The sequence below is a fragment of the Anabrus simplex genome, chromosome 1 (assembly GCF_040414725.1).
Source record: "Anabrus simplex isolate iqAnaSimp1 chromosome 1, ASM4041472v1, whole genome shotgun sequence".
Taxonomy (NCBI): domain Eukaryota; kingdom Metazoa; phylum Arthropoda; class Insecta; order Orthoptera; family Tettigoniidae; genus Anabrus; species Anabrus simplex.
In genome coordinates this window covers 224,493,977-224,506,315 of record NC_090265.1, presented here as the reverse complement: position 1 = coordinate 224,506,315, position 12,339 = coordinate 224,493,977, and the positions used below count along the sequence as shown (strand labels likewise).

Sequence of the window (12,339 nt, the reverse complement as noted above, 5' to 3'; positions counted from 1 at the left end):
GTGGAGGGGATGGAAGAGTGGCTATTGTGAAGGTAGGGGCAGGGTTAGGTTTGTGATTCGTCGGTTTGTTATGACGTGTGTTTACTAATTTGAGATAGTCATTTTTTATTGCAGGAATGACTGTCAAAGATGATACTGGTTTTCTCTGTAATGTCGTTAATGTTATGATTGGGGTTAGCGTATTGATCCAAAGAAATATAAAAATCTTCGGTTATGTTGAGCAGGGGGCCCTTAGAGTTTATGTTTAATATCATCATGTCATTATTGATGTCTGTGAAGTTGTGCTTAGATTCTTCTACATGTTGGCCTATTGATGAGAAATGGTTGTGCTTTACTGCATTTATATGATCATTATAACGGACGGTGAAGTTCTACCTGTACGTCCAATGTAGCTTGTGTCACAGTTGTTACATTTGATGCGGTAGACACCTGATTGGTTGTATTTATTATTATTATTGACTGTTTTTGTGTTGTGTATAGTGTTGGTGCTGTTGTGTGTGGTTTTGAATGCTATTTTCAGGTTGTGCTTCTTAAAAGATATTAGTTATAGTATATATATATTGGTGTTGTTGAAGGTAAATAGGACATAATCTGTTTTTGGTTTAGCTGTTTTGATTAATTTAGTTTTAGGTTGGGATTTTATTTTGTGGATGATTTTGTTGACTATTTCTTTGCTGTATCCATTGTATTTGGCTATGTCGTGGGTTAATTTTAATTCATTATTTCGATCTTCTATTGTCATTGGGATATTGAAAGCTCTATGTATCATACTAAAATAGGCTGCTCTTTTATGTGTGTTAGGATGAACGGAGTCATTTTTTATGGTATTTAAAGTGTGTGTGGGTTTCCTATAGAACACACACTTTATTCTCACCGAAACAGAATCTGCTAAACTTATAACTATGAACCCCCAATTACCATCCGCAAGGGCCTACCCTAAAATACACAAAGAAAATGTACCCATGAGACCGATTATAAACTATAAAGCCAGTACAACCTATAAGTTATCACAATTTATTCAGAAATTTTTGAAAAAGCATTATTCATTTTTAGCGAACAATCAATACAAAACTCAATAGATTTTTTGCAACAAAACCAAAGAACTAAAGATCGAAAAACATACCCTTACTTCATTTGATATAACAAACATGTACCCTAACATTCCTATTAAACAAACAGTCGAACAACAACAGTAAGTACTTTTTTCATTTCACACCTACATCCAGGCATTCCTTCATACACACGCTATACTCATATTAGCTTTTCTTTACAGATAACAACCATATAACGTGTATAGACGAGAGAAGTGTCACCACCAACTGCTCTAAAATTAAACCCTATCTTGCTGTATGTATAAATCTTACCTGACTACATCAACAGTTGAATTGCACAGTACTCAATTTTCAAATTTTAATGACAAGAGTTCTTATAACATACCAATACAAAGTATATCAGCCATAGAACATTCTCGATATTCAACTTAATCAACACAAGAACTACAAGAGGATTGAAGAATGAATGCAACGCAACATGGACTCAAATTTTAATAGACGTTTTTAAAATATACCATGTTTTAATGTGTTTAATGTGCTATATTTTTTGTGTCTTATGATGTGGCATATATATTTTAATGTGTTTATGTACTCATGTCCATGTTCAGTCAATAGGTTTTAGTTTATTCTAACCATCACCACTTTTAATCAGAAATATTTTAATGCAACATACTGCAATATATTTTACTTCCATTTTCATTAGACATCCGGATGCTCTTACGTAACATCTTTGTAATTTTGTTCTATGACTGTAAATTTGTGTGCTAGCTGATAATGGCCAAGATAGTTCGAAACCGGTACTAGTGCAATAATTCATTCACAATAAATGTATTGATCGGTGGAACATTTTTCTTGTCTATTACATCAACTCCCATTTCTTCGCAAACATTTAAAATTATATTTTAATTGTCAATTGTCATTTAAGATCTCATGATTGCACATATTGTATAATATTCATTCTAATTTTTATTCTCATTTTATATTTTTTTCTTAAATCGACAATCAGGATCCTGATTTTTATCTTTAGCATGAGTGTAAAAAGGCTGATGATGCCCTTTTAAAGGGCAAAACATGTCCCTTTAGACCTTAGTTTAATAGGATGTAAGTCCTAACTTTGCAAATATCATTTGTATTGAATAGGTTGACTAATAAAATTTTAATACTAAATTGATCTACTCCTAGATCGCGGGGCCAGCAGAAGAAACAAATACGTGAGTAAATACAGCCCAATATCAGTCAGCCAAGAATAATGAACACACTTGCATTTGTCAAGTATGTGTAGGCCACCTTTTCAAAAACGAAAATAAGATTTAAAAGATTGCATCATTGAACATCCATTAAATTGCACATATATGACCAGCCATACTGAGACAATTTCATATAGGTAGTCAAGCTATGAATAAATTCTGATAACAGTGACTTTAATTACTACCACAACCCATAGCCTACTGCTGCTAGGAGTGGAGAATACAGTTTTCACACTTTTTAAAAATCAAAAATGTCCTATCTGGGTCTACAGTAAGGCCAGATGCTGGTCTTCCATATTGATGCCCTACCATACAGATGACCTGTGTGTCTAGGACCCTGCCTAAGATGAATTCTATTGTTGAAGACAGTACAAACAGCCAGCCCCTGAGCTAGAGGAATTAACCAATTAAGATTAAAATCCTCAACCCAGCCAGAAATCAAACCCAGGGCCTCATGGACCAAAGGCCAGTATGTTAGCAATTTAGCTATGAAGCCAAGCGAAGAGAGTAAATTTTATGAACTGAATTAATTCAGAGCATATCATTTTCACAGGTCAAGTAAAACCAGTGAAGGGATATCCGTATACATAAATAATCGTAGAGTCTCAAAATTTGTCAGTACCGTAAAGAATGATGATTATAATATACTGGCCATTCACGTTAGGGACAATAGCATAAATGTTGTTGTTATTGGCAAATGCAACTCAAGAAATGGTAATGCACCTGAATTTCTAATAGCGATCAATACTTTTGCTCAAAATTCTTTATACACCTACTAGAACTTATAAGTTACTTTGTGAATCATACCGACTTTTCTATTTTAATATTAATATTTCTCAGCATGCACCTCTAATCGGAACATAGTATCACGCACGCAAAATTGGTGTATGTGTTCTTTTTTTTTTCTTTTTGTAACAACAATGAAATTATTTTGCGGGATTTATTTAATTTGTATTTCTGTTTTTTTAACAAAGTGTTTGCCTAAAAATTATTCTAAAATAAAATGAAATTGTAAAGAAATGAATTGCTTCATTTATAAAAATTCAGGAAATCATGATTTTTGACAGAAATCATGTAAACCATTATTTAAGTCAAACAAATTTTTCTTTAAAATTTATTCTGAAGCCTTTAAACAGCCATTAAACCTTCAAATGTATGGAGAAGACATGGTTGGTACATAATTACTTTTATAAATGTTCTGGAAGTATTATGTAGGCATAAACAATTCTGTAAAAATACAGTGTACCACAGCACATGCGCAGAATGTGGGACCAAGCGCAAGTCAAATTCTTGGCTGATATGTTTAGTTGATCATTTCATGCATAACACTGGCTGATGTGCCTGGATTTCTCTAACACAATCTGGAAGTATCATTGATGTGTTGGCATTGTTGTCAAACTTACAAGCCGATAATTGCAGGTGCAGTCTCACAGACCACACATGCGTGATTGAAGGTTAAGTATCCTACAAGAGAAACATAGGAGTTTCTCATTAATTGATCACTATCTTGTTAACCAAAAATGATTTAAATACATAATATTAAATCAGCTATTAGTGATCACAATATGTTAGTTTTGATTACATTTAATTCTTGAAGCAATGTTAGCAAAATAATAATTATATGACAGATGGACAATTCTCAATGGACAAAACTCATTTTTAGTAATTTTCACTCAAAACCAAAAGCAACAGTTCCCTTTTATGTTAACATCAAGGAAGACCTTGAAGAAATGGGTCTACAACCAGAAAACTTGCACAAACAAGACTTTTTCAGAAAAAGCATTATGACTTTTGGGACTTTCTGGGATGTGAAATGGACAAGTGGTGCAAAGTGGTCGGATGAACGCCGTGCTTGACACAGCGAGCTAATGAAAACCTACTGGATCAATTGAAAACTGAGTAAATGCCAGAATGTATAATGAAACTTATCGTGGTCCCTAGTTGACCGATCAGCGAATAATAAATAATAATTTGCTATTTGCTTTGTATCACACCAACATGGATAGGTCTTATGGCCAAGATGAAGATGATGATAATAATAATAATAATAATAATAATCATCATCATCATCATCTATTGGATTTCAATAGCCTTAATCATTTCTTTTCTCAGACAATATTTCTTCCAGGAGGCAATATTGATGAGTGTTATGAAAAGCTTTTGAAATGTATTGAAGAAGGAATAACTAATAGCACAAAAAATGGTAAAGTCTCATAGTAAATATGAAATAAGATAATACATTCCTGTGCCCTGGACTGATGGAAATTTGTTGATTCTGATTCACAGAAGATATATTTTACATTCTTATAAGAAGAAATACCTCAAAATGAACAATTAGTATACAAATATAATAGGCTAAGGAATGTAATTACTACACAGAAAAGAAAGTCAAAAGTAAAACATTATGCAGATATATTAGGGTAAGGATGCCTAACTCCGTTGTAGCCTTAATTCCGTGATACTTTCTGTGTTTGAATATTGCAGCAATAGGCTTCCCATGAGCACGTTTTCTGAACTCTCAAGACATGGCATGAAGTTAGCCTTTTCAAAAGTGAACACCAACGCTTGGGTCGAGGGTGTGGTGTATGGCCTACTATGTCATTTCTGAACTGGTGTGAGAATATAGCTGTGTTTCTGTCTTGTGTGCCTGTAAGTTGGGAAATCATCAAGATTATTAGGTAAATATAACAATATATGCTTTGATATTATGTCTGTGTGGTAGCTGAAGATGTAGACTTTCCAAATCTGTTATTGTTTTCAGACTTCTCTAGAGAACAGTAGATTCTTTCAAGTTTTGTGATTTATTTTTGTTTTCTCTGCCTTGATCTCGTACGTATTATCATCAAGTATATCTCCCTACACAAATTAACTTTTAATACCGTGTATTGGAATGGAATCTGTTATTTCGTAAACATATAATTTCACCCATCATCAATATGAATTTCAAGACTAATTTACTCTACTACAGGGTGTGTGAAAATTTTATAACATAAAATTAAAATTGTAACACTAGGAACATGATGAACTCCTACATGCAGGCCTGCACATGTCTGTATTACATTTATTTTATTTTCAGTTACTGCTAAAATGGGTAAAACCAAGATATTGCACTTCTGAAAAGAAGAATGAAGAGCAGGCTGTGGAACTAGCTGCCAAGAAAGTTCTTAAGGAACACTGGTCTATATACAGGGCTTCAAAATATTTCAAAGTGCCATGGTTTCCTCACAAAGACAATGTAATGAAAGGTAGTGAACATTTTGATGTGAGAACCAACAGTTTGTTGTATATGATTGCATGTATTTTGTAACATAAAACTGTAATTCATTTATAGAGTCACCTTTTGAAAGAATATAAGTACAGTTGATATATAACATTTAGTTATGTAAGTAACATGGAATAAGGAAACACCTCGCGGAATTGGGATACCACTACAACTGAATTAGGGCACATGTCACGGTATTATGGAACAGTGACATGTTTATGTATTAAACTGAGTAACATAAAAATAATGCATCCTGTAACCTTCATACATTTCAGGCAGGTTAACCATGATGTGAACTTCGATGACTGTAGTCCACTTGTATGAAAGGAGAAAAATAATCTTCAAAAATTACATTTGAAAGAAACTATCATAGATTTTTTTTTTTTACAAGTTGCTTTATGTCGCACCGACACAGATGGGTCTTATGGCGAGGATGAGACAGGAAGGGGCTAGAAGTGGGAAGGAAACAGCCATGGCCGTAGTTAAGGTACAGCCCCAGCATTTGCCTGGTGTAAAAATGGCAAACAACGGGCGAGTTGGCCGTGCGCGTAGAGGCGCGCGGCTGTGAGCTTGCATCCGGGAGATAGTAGGTTCGAATCCCACTATCGGCAGCCCTGAAAATGGTTTTCCGTGGTTTCCCTTTTTTTTTTTTTTTTTTTTTTTTTTTTTTTTTTTTTTTTTTTTTTTTTTTTTTTGCTAGGGGCTTTACGTCGCACCGACACAGATAGGTCTTATGGCGACGGTTTCCCATTTTCACACCAGGCAAATGCTGGGGCTGTACCTTAATTAAGGCCACGGCCGCTTCCTTCCAACTCCTAGGCCTTTCCTATCCCATCGTCGCCATAAGACCTATCTGTGTCGGTGCGACGTAAAGCCCCTAGCAAAAAAAAAAATGGCAAACCACGGAAAACCATCTTCAGGGCGGTCGACAGTGGGGATCGAACCCACTATCTGCCGAATACCGGATACCGGCCGCACTTAAGCAACTGTAGCTATCAAGCTCGGCATATCAAGGAATTAGGCAATCTTACCCTACTTTCTACAACAATGTAAACCCAATCTGTTCTGGAGAAGAAAAAAAATTCTAACAAATTCAGGTATGGACACCTCTAAACAAAATCAGGGAATTCAGGAGTTAGATATTGAAGGGACATGGATTAAACATGATGGTATCCCTGACATATATAATAGATATTTTGTTAATATATATCCAAACTTGCTGAGGCCATTGCCAAAGAAAGTTTGTGCAGAAACCTGTTATCTGTACGTAATTCAATTGGAAATTCGATGTTCATAGACCCCATAACTCCACATGAAATACAGTAGGAAAATATATTAATAGTTTTTAAAAAATCTAAAAAAGGATTGTAAAAACCTTTTCCATGGATGATAGGAAAACTTAAAATGGTCCACCTTTTCAATTTAAGTTTTTAAGTTTTCCTATCATCCTTTCCTGTCATCCTTTCTCAGTTCAATACGGACAAATATGAAATTCCTAGGTTTAAACCTTTTCCATACTATGGTATACGATTATCAGCTGCTATTTTCATTATTATTGTTTGGTGATCACTAAATAGTGATGTTTTAAATGATATTTCATCCACTTTGGAACTGTTTACTTGGTTAATGTAAAAATCTGTCAATACGTGAGACCGTTGTCCCTTGGTGGAAGATTAACTGTACTGTAGTGCCAGGTTTCATTTCCCAGGTCCAGCTTTTGGGTATGGATACACATCTTATGGAGAACAGTACTTTACTGACTGTGGATATCTTCATACAGGAAGTTGAGGAGGATGTAATGAAGTTTTTATAACAGGAAGGGGAGAGAGGTTTGTTAGGGGCATGTGGCCTCTGAACAGGTCTGGTGCAGGTCTTTCGAGTTGATGCTGTATATCATATGATATAAGATTCGTATTGTCCGTATTGAAGATTCTTTAATTCAGTATATACCGTAATTCAAAGGAGGGATGTTCCACCTGATCAATACAAAGATATGTAAAATATATTTGAATTTGATATCAAAACATTAGTACTAGTTTTGACCCTTTAAATGGATCATCCTCAACTGGATACATAAATAATTCTTAAAGACTAAAATAGAATTCTTCAAGATGATATGTTAAAATATTATATCACAATTGTTGCTGTCCATTTAATGTCCATTTTTGATAGAAGACCCTAAATGCTGGTAACATTGTATTCACCCATGTGATCTTTCATATTTAGAATGCAATTACAATCACCGCCTAAAATTATTTTAGTGTAACTATATCTGATGTAATTCGGTAACTGTGATATAATGAATTCTTCTCGTTAGTATCAATGTAGTTTTCCTCAGTTACATATTAAAAAATGTATGTTGTCATCTGTCAGTATTGTTGTGATTCTACCACTTGGATGAATTTCACTTAGTTCGATTGATATTTCACTCCTGTAGATGATGGCTGTTCCTCTCATGTATTCCCTGTGTTGAAAATGTAACTGTATGAACAAAAATGCTGGCTTCCAATTGAGGTAACTAAGTAAATTCAGGAAATTCAATGGTATAAACACCAGTGTTTTGCTGATCGATCGCTCGATCGATCAATCAATCAATCAATCAATCAATCAATCAATCAATCAATCAATCAATCAATCAATCAATCAATCAATCAATCAATCATCTGTCTTTAGGATTGTTGCCCAGATGGAGATTCCATATCAATTGTTTTCCTAGCCTTTTCTTAAATGTTTTCAAAGAACTTGAAAATTCATTGAACATCTCCCGTGATAAATTATTCCAATCACTTACTCCTCATTCTAAAAATGAATATTTGCTCCAATTTGTCCTCTTTAATTCCAACTTTATTTTCATATTAAGATCCTTCCTACTTTTAAAAACTCCATTCAAGCTTCTTCATCTACTAATGTAATTCCACGCCACCTCTCCACTGACAGCTCGGAACATACTGCTTAGTCAAGCTGCTCCTTACTCTCAAGTCTTCCCATTTCTCATCACAGAGCTCACATCTCATCTATCTTATTACAGATGTATCTTGCTCCTACTGTTGCACTGTGCCATTGCCAGTGAAGACTACTTATATCACAGAAGTAGCTCTACTATACCAGTGGCTATCTTCATTATAGAGATCATGTTCCTTTCGTGGAACTAAGTCTCACCAACCTTATTTATTTTCTGCTCCTACAGGTACTGTTGCACTATGTCACAATGCCATTACCAGTGAAGAAGACTGCATCACAGAAAGTAGCTCCACTATACCAGTGGCCATCTTCTTCATCACAGAGCTTATGTTTGGTGTTGGGGACTCTGGTCAACTCATGCTGGGCCTCACCTACCTGGACAACAATAGCCGCAAGGACAAAGCCCCTTTCCTCCTGGGTGAGTTGTTGGCTGTGTCTGACTATTATAATGATAAAGCAAGGAATTTAGTGATCCACAGTTTTCTAATAAATGCCAAATACTGTAAAAAATAGTCAAAGAAATGACATAGAAGGAAGTAGGAAACGTTTAATATATTTGAATTTATTATATTAAATATTAAATAATTAAATGGATTATGGTATGAGTATTATGAACTTTAAAATTACATTCTGAGTTTCAGTGGACCTTATCTGATAAGATTTTCTTCTCTTTGCTCCTTTCTGCTGCTTGTTCTCTCTTTGCTTTTCTTTCTGTAGCCATTTCAATTTCTCTGTTTACTGGTGTGCTTGTCAAAATCCATGTTTTAACTGGCTGTTTTCCTCTCTTTTTTATTTTTTGCCAAAGTCCAGCTTTTGGGTATGGATACATCTTCTGGAGAACAGTACTTTACTGACTGTGGATATCTTTATACATGGAGTTGAGGGGGATGGTAATTCAGTGATTACAACAGGAAGGGGAGAGTTGTTTTGGAAGGGGGGTGTTGAGATGATTACTTAATGGCATGTGGCCTCTGAAGAGGCCTGGTTCAGGTCGTTCGAGTTGGCACTGTATATCATATGATACAAGTTTCGTATCGTCTGTATTGATAATTCCTTAATTCAATATATAATTCAAAGGAGGGATGTTCAACCTGATCAATACAAAGATATAAAATTAAAATCTTATATTGTATGTATTAAAACACTAGTACTAGTTTTGACACTTTGCTTGGGTCATCCTCAGTTAGATAAATTAATTCTTTGACTAAAATAGCACTCTACAAGATGATATGGTAAAATATTACAGTGAAACTCTGTTAAGAAGTTTTTCAAGGGACTGCAAAAAAAAAAACTTCTTAAGCAGGAAACTTCTTAAAAGGGGTAATACCCAAAAACTTATTCTGTACTTTGAAATACATGTGAAACACACAGCCAACAGATTTCCTTGTTTGTGAACACAACCGAAATAGGCCGATATAAGAACTGCTTACAGAAAGCCACAATATAAAAATTCGATTATCATGACAATATTTTTAGAGATAAAGTAAAATAATTGAACATACCATATTATAAATATATTTGATAAGAGAAGAGAACATATTAAGTTATATAAGAACGTTGCAAGGTTTGATTATTTTAGCAGGCAGAACCATGTCCTTCCACACTTCCCTTCCCTCCAAACTTACACTCTCTGCTTCGCAACAAATTGTTTTGTAAGCGAAAACCAAAAACCCCATGGCACTACAGCCCTTGAAGGGCCTTGGCCTACCAAGCGACCGCTGCTCAGCCCGAAGGCCTGCAGATTACGAGGTGTCGTGTGGTCAGCACGACGAATCCTCTCGGCCGTTATTCTTGGCTTTCTAGACCGGGGCCGCTATCTCACCGTCAGATAGTTTCTCAATTCTAATCACGTAGGCTGAGTGGACCTCGAACCAGGTCCAGGTAAAAATCCCAGACCTGGCCGGGAATCGAACCCGGGGCCTCCGTGTAAGAGGCAGGCACGCTACCCCTACACCACGGGGCCGGCTCGATTTTTAAAGCGTTCCAGCCACCCGCTCGACGCGGTAAAAGGTACCCTTAATTTGCATGAGGCTTTCTCCTGCACAATAGTCCCACTGAAAGGTATGTTTAAACTTCGCTGCTATTTAAACCATATTAGCAGAACTTGTTCTATTTCATCGTACTTTTCAGATTTAACTTCCTTACAATTTGCTGAAGTATTCCCTGCAGAAGCAGAGATCTCTTCTTTCTTCGCTATAATAACGTTCAAAGTAGACGGCGGCATCCCCCAGCTCCTTTGCCAAAGCAACACGAGAAAGTGTAGATGACGCCACTTTCCTTATAATCTCCACTTTGTCTTTTATTGTTAGTGCCTTTCGCTTGATCTCTTTCCTCTGAGTTGCGCTCGTTTTCACTTTAAAAAAAAAAAAAAAAGCTTGTACGTTGATATTACAAGTACAACTAACTTCACCTACTCCTATTCATACTAATTACGACGCTACACTATGCTCGGCAATCCGTAGCTTAGGCTTACAAGAAGCAAAGACAAGACGTGTACTAGTTTGTTAGCATGTGCTTTCTATCTTCCTCACACCCCTGACACCTGCTTCAAGGATAACGGCAGCAAATGGGAAATCTAGCAACTTACTCTTAAGAGATTCTTAGAACCTAGGCCTAAATCGCCCCTGCATTCCTACTGGTTGTCACGGCAACGGGCGTAGTTTCTGGCTGTTTCACAAGTACCGCATGGCCAAGCCAGTATTGAGTTTATTTTCCCGCTTCAATCCTCTTCATGCTGTAGGTAATGAAGAAAAGAAACACAGGTTCGAAGTTGGTAGAAATTAGTGCATGGAAATATATCCGGTGTATTACGTGGGAGAGATAAAGGTGCAGTAGCAACGCTATAGCACATCTAAACGTAAACAGTTTCTTTCCCCGCGAGAATTTTATTTCATGTCTCCTCATCCTTGTGCTACGTTCTAATAATGCGATGTAATAATTACGAGTGACACGATAATACAATGTTTAGCTCGTATAAAGGTAAAATTAAAAATAACTTTCAATTTTATGCCAACACGTGGTATTGCAATGCCTGTATGTGCCTCCCTCAACACCCAGTTGGATATCAACATTCGTTCAACTTCGTAAACGATCGGGATCTTTCGGTCGGCTGTTTGGCGGCATGTGTATCAGCTGGCTGCTGGCAAATCGGCTGTTTCCTGCATAGAGTCGCGAAGTTGTTTTTATTCACCTCACTAATAATAGACACGGAAAATCTTATCAGTTTAGTTCAAAAACGTAATTTCCTCTACGGCAAGGCCCACAAGTATTATTGCAACAACGTAAGACAGAATGCCTGGAAGGAAATAAGCAAGGGAATGAAAAATCAGACAGGTTAGAATATTCAGTTTTGTGGTAGGTTAACAGTAATGTTGTGGGCAAATGCACTTTACGGTTTTTAATTAATGTTTAGGCCACCTCGATTAATGACTTCACCCTGTCGCGGCCCGCAAATTACTGCATTAAAGTTTTATCAAATCATTCATTGCGTACTTTATGTTTCTTACGTAGAATCCCGTTCGATTTTATTCCGCTAGATGGAACGGTGGAGTGGAAATTTTGACTGATAGGTTCGATTCGATTCCACAAGTCGAGAGTGAGCATCTGCTGTCCGTGTTGTCATAGCGTGACGTCATATGGCCGTGGCAGGCCCGCACATGTTCCGTGACACCAGACGCACACCGCGAGCGAGCGCACGTTCTAACACAGGGTGCAACTTGCGCGGAGACTGGAGGGTTCTAACCACGGGCTGCTTTGAGCGGACGTTTTCTATCTCAAGGGGCTCTAAAATCTGAACTGTTTAAGCGGGAAATATATT

The 12,339-nt window shown here is 36.3% G+C and overlaps 1 protein-coding gene across 5 annotated transcripts in view; it reads left to right on the top strand.

The window, feature by feature from the left end:
* LOC136861679 (solute carrier organic anion transporter family member 74D) overlaps positions 1–12,339 on the top strand; it is a 287,694-nt gene that overhangs the window by 163,546 nt on the left and 111,809 nt on the right. For all 5 annotated transcript variants that reach the window (XR_011019109.1, XM_068230942.1, XM_068230951.1 and 2 more), the window contains one exon: positions 8,749–8,940. Coding sequence is in view for 4 of the 5 variants with exons in the window: in XM_068230942.1 (XP_068087043.1) it covers positions 8,749–8,940 (192 nt within the window). In the remaining variant the exon portion in view is untranslated. The remainder of the gene's footprint in view (positions 1–8,748; positions 8,941–12,339) is intronic.